General features: G+C 40.5%; 1 protein-coding gene across 1 annotated transcript in view; it reads left to right on the top strand.

Annotated features, from left to right (window-relative positions):
• Positions 1-27,235, top strand: part of BTC (betacellulin) — a 43,220-nt gene that overhangs the window by 5,657 nt on the left and 10,328 nt on the right. Inside the window, exons 2-3 of the mRNA XM_055336518.1 lie at positions 17,836-17,934; positions 26,547-26,670. Of these exons, the coding sequence (XP_055192493.1) occupies positions 17,836-17,934; positions 26,547-26,670 (223 nt within the window). The remainder of the gene's footprint in view (positions 1-17,835; positions 17,935-26,546; positions 26,671-27,235) is intronic.

The following is a 27,235-nucleotide window of genomic DNA, read 5'->3' as shown; positions in this document are numbered from 1 at the left end:
GAGATGCATGCAGGCTCCCTGCAGAGAGCCCGATGGGAGACTCGATCCCGGGACCCTGGGGTCAGGCCCTGAGCCAAAGGCAGATGCTCAACCGCTGAGCCCCCCAGGGGCACTGCAGTCTGACTTGTTAATGTTGAGGAATCCCTAAGTGATCTAACGTTATATATAAATATTTCATAAGCATCAATGGTCTGGATTTCTTGCTGGTTAGACTGAAGCATGTGATGATGCACAGATCCATGCCCCCTCCCTTGGGGTGAGTCACCTGGCCCAGGCCTTTCAGAGCAGGAGAGGTTAGCTTGCCTTTGCCCCCTACTCCTGGAAGCCTAGTATGAAGGCCAAAAAATTGTCATCAGAACTGAATGAAACACTTTTAGGAGATCCAGACTTGACTTTTTCATGACCACCTTCCCACTGAGATGTCATTTTGAGTTTCTGACACTTGACTGGTCCCATCTCCTAGGGTGACTGATGCAAGATGTTGCTGATGACGCAAGCAGATACCTACTTGAGCTTTGCTATGGAATCCCAACATAACCCTTTATATTTTGGGGACCTCTACAGTTGAAAGAGCATTTTCATATCATCTCATTTGGTCCTCAAACCGCAAATAATAAGAGAACAGTTATGTCGTATGCATGCCAGGCACTCTTCTAAGAACCTAAAAACTCATCGTATCCATATAACACTATCCATCTAACGCACAAGTTATGCATCATTCTCATTCTTATTTACATGGGAGGATATGGAACACAAAGGCATTAAGTAACTTGTCTGAGGTTCTGGCTTTATGAACATGAACTATAAAGATGAGGTATAGAGCCTGGATCATAGTAGGCAAATATTTGTTGCCGAATGAGGTAGAAGGGGGAGATGGGACACTCAGGTGCAGTGCAATGACATATCACTGCACTGAAGAGGGATCTGGGTCTCCCGACTCATTGAAGAGCATTGAAGTTCATCTTACTTGTTTCCTACCAGCTTTGCTTTCCCTGATGTTTACTCATATCTTTGTGGCATCCCCGATTCTGGATATGCCTCAGGTTCTTGGATTCCTGGTTCTTCTTCTTCTTTTTTTTTTTTTAAGATTTTATTTATTCATGAGAGATACAGAGAGAGAGAGGCAGAGACCCAGGCAGAGGGAGAAGCAGGCTCCATGTAGGGAGCACGACATGGGACTCGATCCCGAGTCTCCAGGATCAGGCCCTGGGCTGAAGGCGGCGCTGAACTCCGGATTCCTGGTTCTTTTTCTTTTTCCCAGCCACGAAACCTGCCTACCTATATCCTAGGCCCAGACTACCCTAGCCAATGGTGACCAGTTCATGGGGATGATGCTCCTGAGAGGACCCACAGAACCTCACAGACTGAGAATGGCTAAAAGGAGCATATCCTGAGGCAGTCTGATGTTGTGGTTAAGAGCGCAGACTCTGAGTGAGGCTGTGTCTATGCATGACCCCCCTGGTGCTATGACTTCCCAACTCCTTGATCTCGGGCAAATCTTTTAAACCCCTGTGGCCTCAGTTTTTTCATGTCTAAAAGCCAGTAGTAGTAGAACCAAGGCTATTATGTGGATTGAATTAATTACTGTATAAAGCACTTAAAATGTGCCTGGAACATAGTAAGTTCTGGATAAAGATGAACTGTTATGATAGATAACAGGAAAATGTAGAAGAAATCATTAATTATGATCAACATTTTTTTAAATTATGGATATTTTGATTCTGGATACTTCCTTAATGTAACCAGGGTCTACTAATTGATAGAAAAACTTTCTCTTGCCTTTATTTCTCAAATTCCTGCTCCCACTAGTTATGAAAGAGGAAATAGATAAAAATTCTCAAAAGAGTTCTATTTGACTGCTTTTGTTAGAAAGGAACACATGCAAAAAACAATCCTGCAAAAGCAAAATGCATATCTGCTTTCTAAAAATGTCTCTATAGATTCTTCTTCATCTGCCAATTTTGATCCTAGTTTTATGCAGTAAAAACCTTTATAGCACTTGCCTAGCATTGACACCCAAACCCAGTATCTTAAGGTTGGACCAGACACAAAAGTCAGCCTGTACTAGCAAAGAAAAAAATAAAATATTTAGGAGATAGTTTTAATATTTTAGGCAATCTCATCAAAATGGAGTTATCACATTTTTTAATTAAACAGTTATCTTAATTAAAAAGAAATAAAACTGTCATAATGGAAAAATGAGTGATGATACACTGTCAAAATTTGTTCCTAAAAATCAGAAAACTGGAAAAATAAATTATTTTAGAGAGTTTTCTTATGACAAAATAATGTTTTTTTCAGATTATAAAGAGTAGATAGCCATGTGTAAAAGTTGTTCTGTAATATTGCCTTGCAACACCAAGAAAGTTATTTAATCTTCTTGTGCTGCATTGTCTCATCTAGAAAATGGTATCAATGATAATAATATCTATCATCTGGGGACATCTGAAACAGAATTGTTTTGAGGATAAAATGAGATAACTCAGGAAAAGATTTTAGCAGAATAACTGACTACTACATGTTCAGTATATTATTAATATTCTCACATTTGTGAATATGCAGATAATTTTAAATTATTTCATAGGTATTGACTGAAAAGGAGAAGCAGAATTATTGCACTCCTTATGCCAGTGGGAGTGTTGGTGTTTGCGCTTTGATCAAAGGAAATTGCTGTAATATTCACCACTAGAAGCAAAGGGAAAAATCAGAAATCTACTCCATCATAACCATGCTTTCGAGAGTGCTTTAAACAGTTCCATTGCAATGTAAGTTCCTTGATGGCAGAGATTTTTGTCTGGTTTATTTGCAGCTATATTTCCAGGGTCCAGAACAGTGCTTGTACATAGTAAGTGTTCAAAAAACATTTGTTCAATAAATTAATCTGAGTGCACATAGCACAGGAGTCCTCCTAGACCAGCAGCTTCTCATAATCAGTCACAAAGATCATGCTGTAAACTTCATACACACACACACACACACACACGTATGCACACGCTTCCATAATCAAACACAAAGAGCCCTCATGTTTCTCAATGGCTCTCTGTATTCCATCTTTAATATCTCTGAATTTGCAGACAATGACTTACTTTAGGCGGTTCTTCACTTAGATGGTAGCTGTGCCCAGTTTTACTGAGTAGACTGACCTGATAGAATGAGATTTGCTCATGAAATTTAGGTATTGGCTGCCACCACCAGCAAAACATGAGCTGCATGCCCCATAGCTTGGTAAAGGGCTGGCCTCATCTTACTTAAATACAGATTACAGGCTGACTCGAGTGGTTTGCTTCATAGCTCATAACCATGTACTGGTAGGCTTTCCAAGGCTAAGGGCGGCTCATAACCATGAGGTAGCTCCAGTGCCATCTCTTTTTTTATTTTTTAATATATTTTGGTATATATATTTTTTATTGGAGTTCCATATGCCAACATATAACATAACACCCAGTGCTCATCCCATCAAGTGCCCCCCTCAGTGACTCCAGGCCCATCTTAGAGTAGTAATTGCATTTGGAGAAAGAAGCTAAGAGGACCAATTCAAGAGAATTAACTCCTGACTACAGAGTAAAACAGAAGGGAACAAATTTTATGAGCTTTGTTCTTCTCACTGACTCCCCTCACCCCTTTTCTATGACAGCTCCATTCTCTAACGTTAAAGATGTCATTTTTGTCCCTAAGTCATATCAGGGGACCTCCTTCTTGAGTGTGTAATAATAATGGATAATGACTAGCTATTATAGTAATTCCAATAGGAGATTAGTACATGGAACACAGTGGATTTTGGTTTTTTAGGGTTTTGTTTTGTTGTTTTGTTTTGTTTTTGAGAGAGCAGGGGGTGGGAAGGTTGAAAGGCAGAGGGAGAGGGAGAGACAATCTCAAGCAGACTCCACACCTAGCAGAGAGCCTGACAGGGGGCTCCATCTCACAGTCTCACAACCCTGAGATCAAGACCAGAGCCAAAATCTAGAGTCGGACATTGAATCGAATGAACCACTCAGGCACCCCAGGGAATGCAGTGGTTTTAAGATCGAGTTTTCATGCGCAGAATGGATCAGATGAGAGGGACTAATAAGAGCAAGTAAAGAGGAAGCTGGTGCTCTAGGCTAGAAAGTAGCCTAGAAAACCTGGACCAGGCAATGGAGAGAAAGGAATGAATTCAATACATGCTTCTAAGTAAGAATGTATGGGATATAATGACAGGCCATGTGTAGGTAAGAAAAGGGAGTGAGGAATTAAGGCTGTCTCCAAGACTGCTAACCTGAGAGAGAAAAAGAATTTATGGTGCCATATTGAAAGAAAGCTGCCGGGACGGGGGATATAAAATACTTTTGAGACATTCAAATGTCTTAATGAATGTTTGGAAATGTGGAAATTGACTTTGAATTATAGCAGCGGACCCCAAAACTGATTACTCATTCAAGAAATGTAATAAGTAAAAATCATCAGGCCTTTCCCTAGACCTACTAAAATTTGATTGAGATGTTTCCACAAATCTAAAATTTTAAAGACTTTTTTCCAGGAGAAAAAAAAATTTCCTTGCAGAATAATTGCAATTATAAGTAGATACTGCCCCATGTAGGAGGTCCTTTTGAGTGTAGGCTAGATTTCGTGACTTCTTTCAAAAGAATAGAGTATGAACAAGAAAAAGAAAATGGTAACTTTACAGTGCAAAAATCTGGCACACACTACCTCAACTGAGTGGTCAAGGTCAACATCACAAATGATGCCATGTAGATATCATGCATCCTTCAAGTAGTGTCATGAGGAGAACACTTCTCTCCCATAGTGTTTCTCCTAAAACCCATAACCCTAGTCTAATCATTATAAAAATATCAGACAAATCCCAAATTGAAAGACGTTCTACAAAATACCTGAACAGTACACATCAAATTTGTCAATGAAATCATTAAAAAAAAAAAACTAAAAACTAAAAAACCCCAAAAGCCAACACGGAAAGACCTGAGAATCCATCACAGACCAGGGGAGACTAGTAATCTTGACCCAGAGAAACACGCTGACAGAAATGCAGAGTTAACTCTTGCATTTAGTCAATATTAATGGACCAATGTTGGTTCTTTGTTTTGGAAACTGCACCATGGTACAGCAAGATGATGACATTAGAGGAAAGAAAAGTGGGTGATAGGGGTACAGGAATGCTCTGTATTTTGCGACTGTTCTATAAATCTAAAATTATTACAAAATAAACAGGTTAGTACAAAAAAGGCTCTCCAGGAGATCCTAATGGCCAACCAGTTTGGACAATCACCGGGTTAGAAAATAGGGCTGAAAATAGAAAGTAATCAGTTAGCTGATTGTAATTTCAGAATCTACCATAGTGCCTAGTGATAAATTCTAAGTAAATATTTATCTAAATGCTGAGACCATGGGTATTTTGTGACACTTAATGGCATTATGAAAAAGAATATGAAGGCAAAATCATAAGGATAGAAAGTAGAATGGTGGTTGCCGGGGGCTGGGAGAGGAGGGACTGGGAAATCATGGTTTAGTGGTTATAGCATTTTAGTTTTGCAAGATGAAAAGAGTTCTAGAGATGGATGGTGACGACGGTCGTACAACAGTGTGAATGTGATTAATAGCACTGAACTGAGCATTTAAAGATGGTTAAGATAGGAAATTTTGTGCCATGTGTTTTACCACAATAAAAACACTTAAAAAAGAAGAAGAAGAAGAAGACGGAGAGTAGAGTGTTGGTGGTGCCCATACAAGTGGCGTGGGAGTCGGGAAAAGAGCTGTCAGAGTTGAGTGAAGAGGGGAGGACCAGTCAGGAAGCCGAGAATGGGGGTGGATTTTAGGGAAGCTTTGGGAAGGGCAACCGTATCAAACACTGTGGAGGGAGGTGGCTGAGGCTCAGGAAGAGGCCACTGGTGGGTGAGCAGTGAGGAAATCACTGGTGCTTTTCAAAAGCCAGGGACAAAACATTGGTGGTAACTGAAGAAGACACACACACACACACACACACACACACACACACACACGTGACCGAAAAGATAGAAATTGAAGCAGTGAGTAGAAAAAAGAAACTTTGGGTTTATGAGAGCCAACTTCAAATCACAGACCAGTTGTCTCAGCAAAGGTTTCCTCTGTGTAGTTCAGAGGGCACAACTTGGATTAATGAACTAAAATTCCAGGAGGACAGCTCTCACCTTAATTTTCTCTCAAGTAGAGATTTGGAAGAAATGGAATTAGCAGCTTGGGATGTGGTGAGCTTCCCCTGCCTGGATATGTTTATGGTCTGGTGGCACTTTTGGAAGTTGTGTAAGGTGACTCTGGAGTTAGGCAGGAGGTGTGTCAAATGACCCCCTAAGGTTCTTGTGTCTCCACGAGCACGGCATGATGTTACTGCAGTTTGGGGTGCTTTGGAGCTCGGAAGACAGGGTTTCAAATTAAGACACCGTCAGCTGACTTCCCTGGGAAGAAAGGAAGAGACAGGACACTTGAGACCTTAGGAACCACTGGTGAAGAATTTTGAAAAGTAAATTGAGTTTTCCCTCCCTAAACTATATTCAGTGACCTTGTCTGCTCATGAATGAGATATCAAGGTTCACATCACCAGCGATGTCATGGGAATATCACTTATTCCTCACACGACGGGGTAAGAGGATATCTTGGGATTTAGTACCTATCCCTGCCACAGCCTCAGGTTCGACTTTATATTTTACCACTTATTAGAATAATAATTTATCAGTGGGGATTATATTATGAATGCAAAGAACCATGGCATAACTATAATTGATAAATTATGTTGACAGAAGTTTCAAATGTGATTTTTTTAGGAGACACATTTCTAATGTTGCCATCCTTTGATAGAAAATTTCTATGAGAAAATTCTCTAATCACTTTAGATACATGACAATTGTCCTGAAATGGAGAGTAAGAAGAATGATTGAATGTGTGATTTAGATGTGAGATGAAACTCCACCCAAGAATAAGCAACACTTCCCACTTGCTTCTAGCATGACAAAGGAAACGCACCCCGTTCTCTCCTACCGATTTCTACCCAACAGCGTTAACACTGTTAAATGCCTCTGAAGTGGTTTTCTAGACTACTCAGATTCTTTATTGGGAATCTGTCTTTCAGGATGTGGTAAACAGACATTGCTGAGCTTCAACTGGAAATACGTGGTGTGACCATGCCTCAATGTGTCTTATTTTCATAGGTCACCCAAGAAAATCAATTGAATTATTGCACAGTCACACCACACACATCAAGAAGGCTCTTGTTCTGAATACTCTTTGTAGAATTCTTCACTCCAGCTGGACAGTTTTCCTCAGTATCTTCCAAACACACTGGGCTCATTTTTATGAGCCTTTGATCCAGTTTAGTTCCCAAACTCTGTGAAACTTTTCCCTGTGGTTTTTGCAGCTCAACACATTGCCTCTTTTTGGGATTCCAATAGAATCCATTTTCTATATACCCGACACTTAAAATACACTGCCTAATATTTCTTTCCTTCTACTTCTGGTCTTAGCAAATAGTTTTGTTGATAAAGATAATAATGGATTAATGTTAAGTTGGATTGGCTTTCCCTAGCTAATTTCAAGAGCCTAAATTCTGGGGCTTTTTCACGTTGGATAAGCATCTACTCTAAAATTCTATGTTCTTCTCCTTACCATTATTAAAGTTTGATGACTGCATGCTCATGGGTCAGAGACTGTGTTATCACCAAATCCAGAGGCCAACTCCACATTTTTCTCCTCATTTTGCAATCGGATAATCCTCCCTGATAACAAGTTGTTCTTTTTCTTGGTTCCTTTCACCTCCTCTCTATGAACTATTATGGAAATTCAGTGAGCCCAGAGCTTTTCATTTAAAGTATTATAATGCCTGGCTGTCTAGAATGGTCTTATCTTAAAGGAATGGGAATCAAAAAGTCAAGTTTTGACAACTGATGATTTCTAAGAAACCAGTTCTAGGTTATTATGGGGTTCCCATCAATTTAGTCATTGTTGTCACAGATTTAATAACAGTCACAGTGGGGGAAAAAAGGTGGATTTACTGGCAAAGGCATTATTGTAGTGTTGACAGTTTTCAGATATATGAGTTAGTTTATGTATGACAGGTGGTTAAATTACTTCCCTATCTTAAAAATATAAGATTGTGAAGTACTTTTATGAGGTAAAAAAAAAAACTGTTATTCATCATCTTTAGCCTTTCTTAAACACCAAGGTACTGTTTCTACTGTTTGGGATAAAATTTTACATGAGAAGAGGAAAGAGTTCATATTTTACTTTCCTAATTTCGAATGAACATAAACTATTTGTGAAGACCTCTTTTCTTTTTTCTGTCCAGTCTCTACTTCCCTTCCTAGCCCTGAAAATCTAGAAGCCTGTCTTTAAGTTTTATAGTATAGACAGTTTCCCAGGTGATATGATTTGAGAGACTTTGGAAAAATCCTTCCTTGTCTTAGAATATGACTGCCCACGAGATGTCTTGATGCCCCAAATGCTCATTGGGTTGGGACACGAACAATATGCCTGTCTTAAGAGCCCTTTGACTGTTTCCTTTGTCTCTTCTCAGCTCCCTACTCATACCACGTTGCCCCTTGTTTTGGACTTGGATAACACCACGTCCACGGCATGAATTTTGACCCCTCATTCAGCAAAGGGCCAGAGATTGAGGCTATTAGCACCCACTGCATGGAATTTTGTCCAATAAATAGGTGATGAAAGTGATTAGGGCAGACATATTTCTCTTTCATTCTTTCTTCCATGAACTACTTCAAGATGCAGTTTTTTTGTTTGTTTGTTTCTAAAATGCTTTAAATAGCTTATGTAGGAGTGAACATGTTGTCTGAGTAAAGTTTAGTGTCTCTGTGGCACACTTTGGAGCTGCATCTGCATGATGGGTACATACTTTGCTTGCTTTGCCTTCCTTTTCACTTTGTCTCTTCTTTTTTCCTTATTCTCATAACCTCAGAACTTGTACCTCCCAAATAAAGTGATAATCCCTTCATATATATCTCAGGGTCTGCTTCCTAGAAGACCCAAGTTGAAGCACTTGATTTTAGAATATTTGAGGTGAGCAGTTTTTCTCCTTGCACATCCGCTTTGAAAGTAAATGCATTTGGAAAGGAAATTATATTTAAAAGTTATCTTCTATTTGGGAGAATGTCAAAGGCAAAACAACAATGAAAAAAGATGGAAAAGGAGTTAACAAAAATAGATGGAAGAGAATGCTAATGTCAAACTTCACCCTAATTTTAGTTTTTGTCGCAGTCCACTACAAACCCACAATGATAAACATCATTCCATTCTCTATTATTGTTTTCAACTGTATATTTTTTCTTTTCTTCTTCTTTTTTTTTTTTTGGAGAGGGAAACAGAATCTTAAGCAGACTCCATACTGTGTGCAGAGCTAACATGGAGCTCGATCTCATGACCCTGAGATCTTGAGCTGAGCCTAAAGCAAGAGCCAGATGTCTAACCAACTGAGCAACCCAGGCATCCCTTCAACTGCATGTTAGATGTAATCTCTTTTTAGACTTAGAAAATGGTCTTTGGATAGTGTGCATACTCAGGATTCTGTTTTTCTTCTTGGCAATGAAGACACAATGAAAAAAAATCCCCCAGATCCTTATAGTTTTTACTCTGAATGTTGATTAAAACTATAAAAACCTTATTTTTCTAAAGTGAGAGATATGGTTTATAATCCCTTGGTGGTTAGACAGCAACATCCATGATCTGACTTTATCTACTGTGTTTGTATCACTGAATCGCTTAACCAGCCAACTGAATCAGTAACCCTGTCAGACATACTGAGTATACTGAGTCACTGGAAGAACTGTCTTGAGAATACAAGGAACCATACGAGATGCCATATTTCTCTTCATCACCTGAGGCGCCTTCACTTCAAATATCTTTAAAAAAAAACTGGAGAGAAACAGCATGTGCAAGGTCAACAAACCATTTTGCCTCACTAAATACATGCCTATAAGCACACTGTAGGAATGTGGTATGTATATGTACGTGTATTTGTCTTTTGTACTTTATTTCATAACCATATTTTATACACAGATCAAATCACAGCAAAAATGTTGAAATTTGTGAATGTCCATCTAAGAGAATGATAATCTCTGATTTACCAGAGTAATTAGAACTCTTTTTTAATTTCAGATCTTTTATAGCTGCTATTGTGTTGAGTACCTACCCTGTGCCAGGCATTACCAACGTTAATAATTCATAATTTATTTTTTCTCTTTTTTAAAGCACACAGCTGGATCCCTACCATGTAACTTACTATGACCTCAGTTTACAGATGGGCACCCTGAAGTTCAATGTTGAGTGACTTAATCCTAATAACAAAGCTAGTGACTAGAAGGTATGTCCAGGATTCAAATCTGGTGCCATTTGACTGCCAACTTCCCCTTTTCCCATTAATCTATACTGCTTCCTTCTAATATAAATAGAATTTTAGAGATTTGACTATGAGATATTCTTCTAATTTCTGCTTATATTCATAGATTAATAAATTCTCCTTTGAGGACGCCTGGGTGGCTCAGTGATTGAGCATCCTGGGATCAAGTTCTGCATCGGGCTCACTGCAGGGACTTGCTTCTCCCTCTGCCTCTGCCTCTCTCTCTGTGTCTCTCATGAATAAATGAATAAATGAATAAAATCTTTAAAAAATATTCTCCTTTGATTTAGGGTTGGATTTTTTAATGAGACATAGAGTGTGGTTCAAATCCTAAAATGAGATTGATACAATATCATAAGAAGTCATTGGATTTGGTAGATATAAGTAGAAGTTAAAATATCAAAGAAGAAGTCCTAACTCATCAGAATACAGATGAATGGCCATTTTTGATAATGTTATATTTATTTTTAAAAATATAAAATATACTTGGCTCTAAAAAATGGAAAATTCAGCTCAGAGATGAGGCAAATACAACATACATGACTATTTATGTTGGTCACATTTGATCTTCTTAAATAGTTGACCCAGCTGGTGTAGAACTTACCTCAGCATTTAGCAGTTAACTATGAGACAGTGGGTCATGCTCCTTGTCAGGCTGGTTCTCTTTCAATGCTTATATTGTTCCCAATGACTTCATTCTCCATGCTGGCTGACAGGGATAATACTTTTAATAAATTCTGTGATTTTTAATTTGAACATTTCATAAATGGAGCTTTGACTCATGAAAATAGAATTGGGTTTCTTTTCTTTTTGTCTTTAATTTTTTGAGTACAGTTGATATTTAAAAACTAGCACCAGAAATAGAGTCTCAATTTCCCACTGCTTAGCAAACACAACTAATTTAACATTATTTTGTTTTATTTTGTTTTTATTGCCTTAATGAATCTTTCAGAAATTCTGTAGGTCACGTGAGGTAGGTTGAATGAAGGAATAAGAAAACAAAAAGATTGTGAAATATTTGCCAGATAGGTGAAATCTAATACAATTTTAAAGGAGATATTTAAAAAGTCTAAAATCATATTTTTACATAAAAAGTAAAAACAAAACAAAAAGAACAAACCCATCAATATACCGCTTCTCAGTAGAATAAGAGATATAGGAGTTTCCTTTTGTTGTAAGCAGACTAAAACCCCAGTATTTAACCAAACAACCAAAAATGGCTGATATGCCGTGGGGGTGCATTACCAGAATATGGTACCCACAATGTGGGGGCCGAGAGTCCCATTCTATTCCGTCTTTGCCAGACCATGTGAAACAGCACCTCGGTTTGACCTTACATTTAGGGGACCATGGCAAGGCTTATGAGGGTCTTGATGAGCAGAGGTAAAATGTGGTTAAAGAAATCAGGATGTTCAGCCTGAAGAAGAGAAATCCTTTCAGGAAGATCTGATAGCTGGCTTCAAATAGGTGAGAATCTGTCATGGGAAAGAGAGATTAGACATATTCCAGGTGATTCCAATGAACAGAGTAAAATTACAGAGTGGCAAAAACCAGCTTAACATAAAGAAGCATTTATAGAGCTTTAGAAATAGGTGCTTAATAATCTTTTGAATGAATGAATGGCTGCAATTGAAAGAATGGATGGATGGTCTCATTGAAATGGAATGCTTTAGAAGAGAGTGAAGACCCTGTACTGAAATTTTAGAGGCAGGCTTGGTGAACTTTCGCAGAGAATAATTTCAGAGGAGTTGAATGTTGGTTGGTAGGATATTTTAATATCTCTAAGAGTCTTACTAATTCTGAAATTTAATAAAATTTGTGACTCTTCTGAATGAAAATCATATTTTCCACATCTAAGTACCATATTGTCTTTTATTTTCTCTAAAGTACAATCCATACGTTCTCTGATAAAGATGATTATTTTAATAACATATTTTTAAAATAAGTTCTTTTACTATATTATCTCATTTGGTTTTCATAAACCAGATTATGGGATGAGCAGGGAATCTATAATTTTATTTTTTCTTGAGGAAAAAGATCAGGATAGATTGTTAATTAGCTCAAGGTCACATAGTGAATTAATGACAAAGTTCAATGATCTTTCCACAGGATAATGAAACTTTCCCTAAGAAATTTTTTGAGAGTCAAAATTTGAACCTTTGAAGCTCTGTGATTGATTTATATTAAAGCTACACATTCAAAATGAAAGCTATATTTGGACAAAAAGCATTAAAACAGGTTGGAGAGAATTGCAATGGTTCTCAACCAGGTCAGTTTTCCTCCCAGGTGTATTTGGCAATGGTGGAAGATGTTTTTGATTATAACAACTCAGAAGTAGAAAGAGGGATGGGGGGAGGATGCTACCGGCATTTGGAGGATAAAAGCCAGGGGTAATCATCCTACGATGCACAGCCTCCCATAACAGAATTATCCAGCCCCAAATGTCAATAGTGTGAAAGTTGAGAAACCTTTGAATGTCTTACATTCATTTTAAGCCAGAACTTGGATTCCTGTGAACAATGAGATGAGATGTATACAATGTAAAATACCTTTAAAAAAGCTCTTATTTTCTAAAGCCACCAAGTCTTTTATAGTTTACTTTATGAATATCTCGCATCTTCATTTCTTCTTCTCTGTACCCAGTCCCACCACCTTGGCTTAGGTGTCCGAATCACCTATACTGATATCAAAGTAACCTTTTCAAACAAACAAACACACAACAAACGAACAAAAAGATTATGTTGTTTTCACTTAAAGCTTTTCAATGACCCCAATTTAGGTGCCTGATCTGTCAGTAATTAGTAAATTAATATGGTCATATGTTATGTTATCTACTTGTGCCCCAGCCTGATCCCCCTCATGTTCCCCACCCACCCCCCAGACAAACGACAAGTTGTATTACTTGTACCGTGTCCTTTTACAAGTTGTCTCTCTTTTTTTTAGAATCCCTTGGTTAATTACAACTTTATTTGTTCCTTAATAATTAATATTTTAATAAGGTAATAAATATACACAGATTTTTAAAAATCTAATAGTACTAAAAGGTTTACAACAACAAATAGTAGATCTTGGCACCATGGCTTCCTTCCTCTTTACCTCCTGGAAGCAACCACTTTTAACTATTTTAAGTGTTTTCTTTTGTATTTACCTCCATCTTGCTAAATAACTTGCTTGAAATGCTATTTGTTGACTTGCCAAGCTTGGATTCTACCTATTGAGTTTCTTTTCTCTCATAACTTCAGTATATTACTATAAAGGTGATACTCAAAATATTTAAGAACTGGCACAGCAAAGATACTGATAAATCACCACAGTTTCCCCACATGGCATAAGTGGACTAATTACAGACTCTCATTTTATGATAATTTTTGATATAATAATGTGCATTATCAGTATTTACATTATTACTGCCATATAAACATTGTCTACTGATGAAACAAATAATATCAATGATTATGCTATCCAGAAGTTATTGATTGATGTTTTTAAAAATCATTTCTTTCCTACTAAAAACTCACCACAATCCTCACCTTCTCCATCAAGTCTTTGTGGCTAAATACAGTTGATTCTCCACCCTGGGTTACTCCTGTGTCTCCTCGGTTGTTGACCCTACTACACCACGCCTTAAATATTTGTGTGTCTACCTTCCTTACCAGAATGTGAGCTCCTTAAGATTAGTAATATTATCTGTTATCTTTGAACCTTCAGTGTCTTGTATCACAGTACTCAATAAATATTTGGTGAATTATGGGTGGAACAAGAATGTCTCTTTTCCTGGAAGCAGCCTTAAGTATCAATACTGAATACTGAGTAAATGGTTTTGTGTGCATTTCTGTGATTTCTGAGTCAATTCGTAGAGATCACAAACTTAAATGCTTGTCAGGGTCTAGGCAGTTAAAATAATTGAGCCCAGCCAGCCTGATAGGATCTGTAGAATTAAAGGTGTCACCTGCAGCTTAGCGGTCTCCAGTTGTTTCCAGGAAGGTATTTCAGACCTGTGTTGCCAGACCTTCTGCTTTTTCAGTAGAAGCAGAAAAATCCAGGTGAAATATGAGCTGTCACGATTCAATTTTTTAAAACTGTGCAGATCAAGAAAATGGTTCTTCTGGATCCAGTTCGTGGCTGCCAGCTCGTGACTATAACCTGAAGACTGTGGGTGAGCAGATAGCAGTGTGCTAGCCCAGGGCCTCGTGCAGGGCACATGCTTCTCCGGAGCATGCCTCCTCCCTAGGAGTCCCGCCTAGGGCTCTTCCCAGCGGCATCCTTTCACCAGCTGATGCCAGCGTGTGGAGTAAGTCGTAGCAGAAGAGAGTCTGGGCACGGGCCCCAGCCTGCTGGAAGGTTGGAGGGCCCTGGGCGGGTTTCGAAATCAGGGGTCCCTCTGTTAGGTGGAAGTGGAGAATGGTGGGTTAAATTATAAGTGATAGTAGAAATGAGTGTGCGTAGACCAACAATTGTATACTAGGTCCCAAGCCATGTGCCTTTTCTTATGTTACTTAATTTTATTTTTACAAGAACTTCGAGAAGGAGATATTGTCATCCCTAGTTTGTAGATGTTGAATCTCTATAAGATTTAGAGTTTTTGTAAAAGTCCCACCATTAAAACAGATTAACTTCAGAATTAAGGGTTCCTAATTCTGCTCATAGAGAAAGCTCACATATGAGATTTTAAGCATGAATTAAACCTATTTTATAATAATAAAATAAATTGATTGAAATTTTGCATTGAAATTTTCTATCCAGTAGAAATGGATACTGGGATTTTTAAAATCTGAATGTTGTTTTGTTCTTTTATACATTTATTTATTCATTCTTTCAACATTTGTTGGATATTTATTGTATTCTGTGTTAGTTACCAGGATTACAAAGATGATTAAGTATACAATCGGTGTGCTTGGAAAGTCCTAAATGATTATATGTTTCTGGCTTTTTAAAAGTGTGAAATGAGGGTGGCAGGTATTGGGATAAAAGTCCTGAAAAATCTAAAAATTTGGTGGCCAAATTGCATGTGTGTTTTATAATAGGGGAGACACTCCTTTTTTTGTTGTTGCTACAAATAAAATATGCTACTAGAAAATTAGAAAGTACAAATAAGGAAAATTAAAAAAAAATTCTTCTAACCAATGTGAGTAACACTATCTACTTACTTACCCACCTTTATATCTCTTTATATCTATATTTTTTTACACTTACCACAAACAGATGCAGACAAACCACAGATCACGGAACATTATTATTCTATAGCCTATCTCTCTTGCTAAGGAATATATAAAAATGTTCTATTAATGTTTGAATTATGCCTGAATAGTATTTCATGTATTTAATCATCTGAGCCTTGTTAGATATTTAGGAATTTCCAATTATTTTTAACCCATGTTACATAGAGAATTTTTGCAGCTAAATCTTTTTATGTATCTTGGATTATTTCCTTAGGGGAAATTACAGAAATGAAATGAGTGCATTTAAGCATTTGTACATTTTTTTAGTTTTTTGTTTTTTGTTTTTTTTTGCTTTTAGCACGTACAGTACTAAACTGTCCTCTAGTAAAGTAATGCTAATTTACCTTTCACCAGTGGATTTGAATTTATTTTTTTAAACATTTTATTTATTTATTCATGAGAGACACAGAGAGAAGGTAGAGACACAGGCAGAGGGAGAAGCAGGCTTCATGCAGGAAGGGATGTGCGACTCGATCCCTGGACTGGATCACAACCTGAGCCGAAGGCAGATACTGAACCACTGAGCCACCCCAGTGTGGAAATAGATTTGAATTTCTTTTTCTATTTGCTTTTTTCAATGCTAGTTATCACATTTTTTTTAACCTTTTCTAATTAGATGGCTAGAAAAGAGTCTCTGTATTGAAAGAATCTTTTTGGAAACTATTTTGGCCTTTGAACTTGCTAGATACTATTGTCCTCTGACACAATAGTCTCACTTCGTGTTGTTATGATTAATTGATTAGCCGATTACTTGCCTTTCTAGCTTTGGAGCACTTTGAGAGTAGAATCTGTCCTATCCACCTTCGTGTTTCTGGATGTTCATGGATGTTTGTTGAACTGAGTTGAATTAAGAGAGCATGCACAGCTTAGCAACCATTGGCCAGATGGATAAGCATCAGTATACCCAGTGGGCAAGTTATTCAATTCCTGCCAGTTACATATAATGAGTAATTTAAGTGAGCATCGATTACAGGCCAGCACTGTGTTAAGTGCCTTGCATACTTACCTGATTGAATCATCGCAGCATTGTTCTGAAGAAGAGATAATAATTATCTCCACTTTGCCAATGAGGAAATTGAGAGGTTATGAAATTTGTCCAGGTACATGACTGTAAAGTAGCAAAAATAGGTCATGAATTCAGGACTAGCTAGCTCCCAAGCCATGTCATCCCTCCCCATCTTCCCTCCTCTACTTCTCCTGCCATCTCCAACTTATTATTATAGACAATTATATATTATTATAGACATTATATATTATATATAGAGACATTTTCATATATATATATATATATATATATATATATATGAAAGTGGAGAGAAGAGTATAATAAACCTTATTATAGCCACTGCTCAGCGTCAACAATGAGCAGTATGTGCCCGATCTGTTTCATCTGTAAGTTTCTCTCAGCACCTCGTACCCACCTTCCCTTGTTGGATTATTGTAAAGTAAATCTCAGATTAATAAGTATTTAAATTTATATCTTTAAGAGATATGGACTCTGTTTTTTAACCTGAACCACAATATGATTATCACACTTTAAATTATCTCCAACAATTCCTTAATATTATCGAATGTCTGGGTCAAATTTTCCAGATTAGCTCATTAGTGATTTTTTACAGTTGATTTGTTTGAATCAGGTCCACACAAGGACTACACATCGTATTCTAAACCGTCCTAACCGTAACACAGCATTCCTTTCTCCCCTATACCTTTCCATGAGGTCTGTCCTTCTCAACGACAGGAATACTTAGCTGAGGGAAGCTACAATTTTTAAAGAGCTCCCATAAATTGAATATCCAGTTCACATATCCCAAGAAGAAAGTCCAAACAATAGTTAATGCCTGAGAAATATTGAGTCTTTTTGGAATGGAAAGAGTAGGTTGCCACGTGGTCTTGTCATCCATTTTCTCTGGAAATTCATCAGTATTTGTACAGTGGCTGAGAACTCCATCTTTCTGCTTCTGGATGTCTCCATCACAAGCTATGGCCAAGTCTCTTCAGAGACTAAGATACATAGTTAGATGCTTGTGAAACTGGCTTGAAAATTCTGTCTTTGGCACTGAGGTTAAAAAATTAGCCATGCTGGCCTGTGTACCGCCACCTCTTTGCTGTGGGAGAGTGCCTTGGCAGTGGAAGTCAGAGGTTTGTTATTTTCATAAATGGGTCATGACTTTGGTAAAGTACTTTGCATTGAGGAAATTTTCAAGTTTTCATGCTTGTTTTGGTTCTGTTTTAAACTTGAAGGTCTAGCGATCCTCCACTGTGTTGTGGCAGATGGGAATTCAACCAGAGGTCTTGAAAAGGATGGCCTTCTCTGTGGAGATCCTGGGGGAAACTGCGCAGGTAATGCTTAACAAGTGATGCATTTGTATTTTATCAGCCTCATGTTCAATATTGGAAAGTGGAGTTCCCTAATTTTAACTTTTAGTATTATAGTAATCATAAAGCTACATAGTTTTTTGAGCACGTGCTGATGTACCAAGCTCTCTGCTAAGTGCTTTATGTATAGTAATGCCTTCACTCCCCACAAGGGCCCTCCGAGCTGGATAGTATTTATTTCAAGATGAAACCCAGAAAGATTAAGTAACTTGCCAGAGGTTACAGAACAGGAAAATTGCAAATCTGAGATTCACACTCAGTTCTTTCTGACTCTAGTGCTTCCATTTTTAATAAATACACTATTTTAGGTGTCACAGGTATGTGCTTCAGACTCTAGCATGAAATACCTTGGATGAGATTCATAAAAAGTTGGCATATTCTATTCAAAATATTTTTTTTCTATTCCACAACTTAAAAGAAGGGACAAAGGCAATAACTTTGACAGATTTTTACCTTAAGGATCCTTGATTCAGTATTGTCAAAGCTATTAGTCCAATGTGGGGATGAGGCTTGGTAAGGGGTCACATAATAGGTATTTTAGGTTTTGTGGGCCACGCAGCCTTTTGCAGCTACTCAAGTCGCCCATTGTACTGTGCAAGCAGCCATAGACACATTGCAAACGATGTATTTCAAGAAAAGTGTATTTAGAGAAACAGGCTGTGGGCCAGCTCTGGCCCTAGGGCCATAGTTTGCTGACCCCTGGTCTAAGGTTCTGTCTACCCTTTATAGAGTGAATGGTCTGATCTTCTACAGGGATCGCTTCTGATTTAAAACAAAGCAAAACAAAACACAGGCCAATTCTAAAAGTAGGTTGGAGAGGCTTCCTATAATTCCCTGGAAACTTTTTGGAGCTGAGAGGGTAGTGACCTGGTGTTAAGTACTCCTTTCCAAGCATCCTGGAGAAGTCCTAACGGAGCCAGGACCATGCTGAGCAAGTCCTCCTGATGTGAGTCATCAGTTCCAGCCCAGTCTTCCTCTTTCTTCCCTCACACTAGTGGGTGGTCTGGAAAGTGCCCACAGGGGGTGGAATCCATTGGTGTCTTAGGTCATGCTTGTGTGGATCTTGTCACTCATGTAGAGAGAAGAACAAGGCCGATTTTATGTGCTTGTGTGCTTTTCTTCAGTTGAGTTTTAAATATCTGCAATGATGGCATTTTCACATTTCCTTTGGGGGTTATTCCATCATCCAATGATTGACAGTGTTAAAAAAGCTATGTCATCATTATGCTAAATGTATTGCCTATTTTTTAAATTTTAAAAAGAATATTTAACATGAGATCTACCCTTTTAACAAAATGTTAAGTATATAGTACAAGATTGTTAACTATATGCCAGATGTTGTATAGTAAATCTCTAAAAATTATTCATCTTGCATAATCCAAACTTCATGCCCATTAAACAACTCCTCATGTCCCCCCACCCCCAGCCCCGGCAACCACCATTCTACTCTCAGCTTCTGTGGATTTGGGTATTTAGATACCTTTATAAGTAGAATCATGTGGTATTTGTTCTTCTATAACTGGATTACTTCGCTTAGCATAATGCTCCTAGGGTCCATCTGTGTTGTTTCAGATGGCAAGAGTGCCTGGTTTTCTAAGGCTGAATAATATTCCATTGTTTGTATAAACCACATTTTCTTCATCCATTCATGAGTTGATGGATATTTCGATTGTTTCCACATCTTAGCTATTGTGAATAGTGCTGCAATAAACATGAAAGTGTTTATTGGGAGTGCGGAATCTCTGAGATTCTGATTTCAATTCTTTTGGATAAATACCCAGAGGTAGGATAGCTGGATCATATGGTAATTCTGTTCTGTTTTGTTTTTTTAAGAAAACTCTATACTATTTTTTTAGCTTGTTTAAGGTCACACAGTACGTGGAGTAGCCTGAAACAAATTTGGAGAGGCTGGTTCCAGGATGTGTATTGTTAATCACCACGCTGAGCTGCTAGAGTCATGAGGGAAGGTCACATGCTGAGTATGTGAAGAAAATTCTGAAAATTAATCCTTGAAAGTAAAGCCTGAAAAGACAACATGTTCTTGAAAAGGACTTAACAAGGAACAGGGCATCTTGTCTTTATTGACTGTGTGACCTTGGTCAAGTCACTGAAACTTTCAAACATCAGTTTGTCACTTGTAAAAGGAAGAAATGAATCAGATGATCTTTAGGAGTCGTCCTTATTTATTTTTTAAAAAAATATTTCATTTATTTATTCATGAGAGACACAGAGAGAGGCAGAAGCACAGGCAGAGGGAGAAGCAGGCTCCCCGCAGGGAGCCCGATGCAGGACTCGATCCTGGGTCTCCAGGATCACGCCCTCAGTTGAAGGCAGGCACCAAACTGCTGAGCCACCCAGGCGTCCCCATTTTAAATGACTTTATAATTTATTTTCAAGTGGCCCAATCTCTAAGCATTTCACTTTTAGTTTTTCCTTTTCTGCTTGAGTAAGGAACTTACTCGTTCCTACCAATACTTCCGTATACCTGCAGTGTAGCAGGCCCTGTTCCAGGTACCCAGGATGCAGCAGTGAACAACATAGTCGAAGAGGAGGTCGAAGAGTTAGTGGGGAGAGAGAGGTGATGGGCGATGCTGAGTAGAACCTTGCCGGGGACTATAAAGCCTTCAGCTTTGAGTTTTAACAGCATCACTCTGGTGTCTGTGTGCAGAGGAGACGGTTAAGGGGACAAGTGGCAGCAGCGAGACTAGTTAGGAGTTGTTGCCATGGAGACAACTTCCAGTCTAGAGATAAATGTCAGGCTTAGACCAACGTGGTAGAGATGGAGGGATGATTCTGTGTATATTTTGACTACAACCAATAAAATGTTTTTGATGAATTGGATGTAGAGTAAAAGAGAAAGAAGTCAAAGTGACTCTAAGACATTTGGCCTGAATAACAGAAAGGATGCAGGTATCATTTACTAAGATGAGGAAAGACCAGACTTTAGGGTGGAAATCGGGTGTTCCATTTGGGTAGCATTAATTTAAACTCTCAGTTAGACCCCCAAGTGGAGATGTTAGTTGGACTGTTGGACACTGAAGGGGAGATCTGGGATGGAAATATCAATTTGGGATTGTTACCGTAAAGATGTTTAAAACCAGGAAATGTCCCAAAAGGAAGTGTCAAGAGAAGAGACGAGAAAACACGGAGTCCCAGTGCGTTGCAAAAGTTAGAGGCTGGGGGATATGAGGAAGAACAAGCAAAGGAGACCAAGCAAAGAGGCCTCGTACACACAAGAATTCCGCAGCAGGCTCTCTTGAGAAACAGGAGATACAACTTCTCTTCCTGTTCATTTTTCTTTGTCTGCCCCCAGCTGTGAATAATTTTAAACATGCAAATACACACACACACCAACACTAAATTCTTTTTTCTTCCTTTAAAGGGATAGAATGAAGGAGGGCAGCTCTAAGTGCAGGCCCACTCCTTCCACTCCGACAAGCCGAGAAGCCAGTGGCGTAGCCCTCCTGGTTCAGAGCTGTGAGGGGCTGTTCTGATTAGACCTCAGCATAAACATTTCCTAGGAACTCAGCGGGGTTAACAAGTACATCTGAGATCTATTTTTCTTTTCCTGGGGTCATCAGCTGTTTTACATTTCTGTAGGAAATGGCACTGGATGTAAAACAAATGGGAATCTTCAGACAAGAGGAATTTTCAAATTTTGCACTTCGTCAAGGGCAGTGTGCGTTTACATTCCCCTGTCTTAGGGTGATAGTTGGCAAGATAAGAAGGAAAATTAACTTAGAAAATACTACACTCTCTTCCTCACCTCCTGGCTCAAGAAGGTTGTAAAAGGAGGAAATCCCTATTGGGAAGTTGCCGGGAAGCCAAGGATTCAAAGATTAAAGGCTCAACCTCTTCTCCACAGGAAGAAACTTCTTTGCAAACTGCTGTGACCACTCAAGCTTTTCTGTGCCCTTTTTAAGATCAGATATCTATGTGGGAAGATAAATGTATAGGTATTTGTTTTACTTCCTCTCTCTCCCTGTTAAGATTTATGGGACTTTTATCTCAAAATTTAGCCCCTCCCTTTAAATCTCCTGCACGGAGATTTACCTATGTATTTAACAAGGGGATTAGAGATACTATGAGGTTATCGCATTGAAATGGGAATTACATAAAATATATTACCCTTCGAGTTGATTTTAGAAGAGCTGCTGGCATTGACATCATTTATAAAATCATTAAATAGGTTAGTAATGAGCACAACTGGAATAACTAAGTGAATGTTTTACAAAAAATAAAACTAGTGTATCAATTCCGAGGAGTTTTAAACACAAAAGCATCACAAGGCCTGTTTTGGTTTGAGAATAACAATCATGTACAAGGGATCCCCGGGTGGCTCAGCAGTTTAGTGCCTGCCTTCGGCCCAGAGCGTGATCCTGGAGACCTGGGATCGAGTCCCACGTCGGGCTCCCTGCATGGAGCCTGCTTCTCCCTCTGCCTGTGTCTCTGCCTCTCTCTCTCTCTCTGTCTCTGTCTCTCATGAATAAATAAATAAAATCTTTAAAAAAAAATCATGTACAGGAAAGACCAGGGAACTGTACCATTTAATCAAAGCATCCATCAAACTGAGATAAAATTCCATACTTACACTAAATCATCCGAATGTGTGCTATCTTCCTCTACTTTAGAGTGATCCAAGAGAATCTATTGCATCTCAATTAACTATTTGTGTGATCCGAGGAAAAGGACTACTTTTTGTCTAACTGATCAAAGAAAGATGTTCTTACTCAGAGTTAGATGTTGTGATACACCTACCTACAGTAACCCTCATAGTTTCTTATCTAATTGGCTTTAGAATCCTTGGAATATGGCATCTCGAGGAGACAGAGATAGGACACTTGTGGTGCCAGTCCACTTAGGAGATTGTGTTGCAACCTGGCCCGCTAGTGCCCGCTAGTGGATTTAGTTTTCCAGTGCAATTCTGTGGGACTGACTCCATCCCAGAGGATGTTTTGGTTTTGGGAACTTGTTGGAAAAGAGTAAGGTGGGTGGGAAAAAAGAACAGTTTAGTTCCACCACCCCCGGTATCAGGGGAATTTTCATGTGAGGTTTTCAAGACCAGGTCATTCACTTCTCAACAAAGAAACACAATACATGGGACTAACCATTCTTTTGTCATAGAATTAACTTTTCCTTCTTGATAAATTTTTCTGGAATAGAAGGGTAGATCTTGCCATCCCCCCTGCCCTATGTCATCAGGTCTCATGGTAGGCAGAAAATGTTAGATTTCACAGTTGTTCAATTTTCAGATAATGCGACCTTGATGAGTAATCGATGAAAGCTACTGGAATAGAAGGTGCATATTGAAAGGGAGTATGCGATAAGCCTTCTCATTTCCATCAGAGAGAAGAGATGATCTCATCTGTTTGGGGGGGGGCAGGGAGGTAGCACAGTATGTGTGAGGTATTTTTCTCCAGTTTTTAAAGTTTCATAGAGAAATCACTGAACATTTTCTGCTTGGTGCCATAGAAGGGTTTTTTAATCCAAATAATGCTGGGAATATTTAAGATCATGTTTATTTGGCAAAGGAGGGAGCTCTGTGAATGATCCAAACAGTGCCTGGCAACCATTTCCCTGGCACGGGCCTGTGCTGCTTGGATGGGCTGAGGCCAGTCAAATCACTGCAACCAGCAGCTGCTGGGCAAGGCACTTTTTGGTATCTTGCTCTGTATGGTGTTTATTGAAAGGCCGACTACATTTAAAGGGATACAACAACCAGAGGAATTAGTAAAGCTCAGGATACAGAGCCATACGGCTCATACCTAAAGTTGGGTATTCTCAGCATCATAGGAAGGGCCTTCCTGGAGCACAGCAGATCTGTCACTAAGTCTTATTCCTTCTTAAATTCATCTCTGACCCCAGTTCCCTGGCCACAGGCCCATGTCACATATGTTTGCATGGCTCAGGCAATGGCTTTCTCCTAGCCCCCAGCATCTTACTATCTGCAGACTCCCATCTAATACACTTTGATAAAATGCTAACCCAAAAAGTGTAGTTCTTACACACACCATTTAATTCTTAAGAACCTTCTGCAGCTCTCGCCTGCCTTGTATTTCAAATATAAGTACCTCAGCCGGGCAGCCCCGGTAGCGCGGTGGTTTAATGCCGCCTGCAGCCTGGGGTGTGGTCCTGGAGACCCGGGATCGAGTCCCGCATCGGGCTTCCTGCATGGAGCCTGCTTCTCCCTCTGCCTGTGTCTCTGCCTCACTCTCTGTGTCTCTATGAATAAATAAACAAAATCTTTAAAAAAAGAAAAAAAAAAGCACCTCAGCCTACTAATATTGGATGCCTCTAACTTCCATTCTCAGCCTACATCCCCATTAAATCTGCCACCTACCGCTGCATGAGCAAGCTTGACCTGACCCTGAGCTTTTGCTCCTAACATCCTCCATAACTGAATAGCTTGCTTACCTCCTCCTAGAAAACAATCCATATTTTCCAGAACTTTTTCTTTGATTAGATAAGCACTCCTCGTAATGATACAAGGTCTCTCTTAGAATTGCCAAGATTTTCAAGATTCTAGTATCAACTCAGTCACTGAGGACCTGATTGTCCAGGGTCCTCAGCTAGGAACTTCTGCGTGCAGTTCTTACTTGAGCTCCAAAACAGCCCTCTAAGGTGGATGTTGTTATCTTCAGTGTACAGGTGGGGAAACTGAGGCTCAGGCAGCTTCGTGAGCTCGCCCAGACCCATGCAGCAAAGAAAAGGCAGAGCTGAAAATAAAATACTGACTTCCTTCGTCCTAATCTGGTCTTCTTTCTTTCCACTGTTTCCAGGGTGCCACAACTGTTTATGTGGTTACTAGGGCTGTCCTTTACTGATGGGTTGCTTATTATTGCCTTTAAAATGCTCTATTGTACCCATTAAGATAGCCAAAATATGCTTTATTCTTTTGATGTTTTCCAGTGCTTACTCTAGGGCTCTGGAAATTGAAAACACGAATGAAAGTTGATGATAAATGTATTTGCCAAAACATACAGATCTTTGTTTTTGAGACACTTCGTAGTTATTTCTGGAAGAAATCTCAGTAAGAGCCCACTGACTGGCACGCATGAGAGCAAATGCCTGGCACGTACAAGCGGTCGGCATAGCTGGCAGCCAAGTCACCAACTCTAACCAGGTCGGCCAGTCCTATGCAACCTTCTGCTACCCCCTGAAACTTTGTGACCTGCACCGCAGGGATTTTCTGTGTATGGATCATCCAAAGTTCTTGGCAATCCCTCTCTCTGGCGGCGCTGGGCAATCGTCTGTACTCGTTTTATAATATTAATTAAGAAGTGTTAGTAGTCGTTACTATTAATGTCACTGGGATGGCCGATTCATACCAGGCCCGTGTGAAATGCCCCTCGGAAGTGAACATCACGGGCTGTCTGAGGGTGTGAGCCCTTGGTCACGACTGTGGAAAAGTCCAACCCTGGGCTGGAGCTGGCTCGCTAGCTGTTGTCTCTGGGCGTGGGCACAGCTGATGCAGATCCACACGGGAAACAGCCCATTGGCATCTGCACACTGTTTCTCTTTGCCTTCTGCACGTGAGCAAGGGAGAGACCGTGCATGCTACTGTTCAGTTTAAAAGTTAGGCAATGAAAACTCTAAAGGTAAGACACGGAAGTCAGAACAGGATCGGAATCCTGGATATGAAGCTTCCTGTATTCTCCTTTTTCTTCAGGGCAAGGGAAATCATTCCAGAGGTTAAGCAAGAGGGGGAAGCTCTCATTCAGGCCAGCGTGACTCGTGACTGCCTGGTGTGTCAGGCTGGAGGCAGATGACAGCCCCTGCTGGCTCGGCAGGGGTCAGGGTGGAGCATGGACCTCCTGGGTCTGAATCTCATTCCTGCCACTTACCAGCTATGTCATCTTGGAAGGGGACTCAGCTTCCGTGTTTGTTCTTTGTGTATCCACACATCTGAGACCAGAATGATGCTCACCTCACAAGGCCGCTATAAGCACCAAGGCACTACGTTAACCATGCATATAGTTAGCACCCCAGCATCTGGGACTCGGCAAATACTATGTGCATGTTGAAGGGAAAAGAAAGAAGGAAGGAAGGAAGGAAGGAAGGAAGGAAGGAAGGAAGGGAGGAAGGAAGGGAGGCAGAAGGGAGGAAGGAAAGAAGGAAGGGAGGAAGGAGGGAGGGAGGAAGGAGGGAGGAGGGAGGGAGGAAGGAAGGAAGGAAGGAAGGAAGGAAGGAAGGAAGGAAGGAAAAAAGGAAGGGAAAGGGAAAGGGAAAGGGACGGGAAGGGCGGCCCTTCTCTGGCTCTGATGAATTTCTCGCAGAGAGAGGCCCTCTGTCCCCACAGCCGCGCCCTTTAAGCGGCACCGAGGGTCCCGAGAGGCAGGCTGGACACACACTTAGCTGACTTGTGCGACATTCCCACGGGGATCCCCGGGACTCCGTGTCTGGAGCTACCCAGATACCCGGAGAGCATAGAAGTCCCGCTTTTCCCCCCCGCGGTGCGGAGAGAAGCAGAGACGAGCCCCTGGAGTATGTTCTAGAGAAGAACTGGGGGGGGGGGGTGATGCGAGGCGCACGCGTGGCCCTGCAGCGAGCGGCTCACAGGCTCTTCTCCCTCGCAGGGGCCGCGACCACCGCGCGGTGGAGGCGGAGGGGCCACTTCGCGCGCTGCCCCCAGCGCTACGAGCACTACTGCCTCAAGGGGAGATGTCGCTTCGTGGTGGCCGAGCAGACACCGTCCTGCGTGTAAGTGGAGCAGCCGGGGCGGGGGGGGGGGCGCCACGTGCTGGGCCTGGGACCCGCGAGGTGGGCGGGGGGGCGGGGTTCCGGGCCTGATGCCCTGCACCGGGTGGTGGGCCTGGGAGGGGGGACTGGGGGGCACTCCCGGGCCTGGAGCTCTGCACCGCGTGGTGGGCCTGGGAGGGGAGGGGGGGAAGGGGGCTCCTGGGCCTGGAGGCTGCACCGCGTGGTGGGCCTGGGCCTGGGAGGGGGGCGGGGGGGGGAGGGCTCCCGGGCCTGGAGACTGCACCGCGGGGCGCAGTCCCCTGAGCAGTGCGCCCCATCCGCCCCGGGCCACGCCCTCTGCCGCCTCAGGCCAGCCGAAATTCTGTCCGTGTAAGGGACGCTCTAGGGCTCCCTTAATACCCCGGGTGGCTCAAACGAAAGCGGCTTCTTCTGGCCTGTGCCAGGGGCCGCATAGTTCATGTGACTATGAAGGAGTCTTTTCCAAATTAAGAGCTACTTCTGCAGGTGTCAGCTAAGTGCATGGAAATGAGTCCAGTTTGTAAACAGAGATGTACAAAGCCTGTTT

The sequence above is a fragment of the Nyctereutes procyonoides genome, unplaced genomic scaffold (genome assembly GCF_905146905.1).
Source record: "Nyctereutes procyonoides isolate TBG_1078 unplaced genomic scaffold, NYPRO_anot_genome, whole genome shotgun sequence".
Taxonomy (NCBI): domain Eukaryota; kingdom Metazoa; phylum Chordata; class Mammalia; order Carnivora; family Canidae; genus Nyctereutes; species Nyctereutes procyonoides.
The sequence above is the reverse complement of the archived record's forward strand: the minus strand, read 5'-3'. Positions and strand labels throughout refer to the sequence as shown.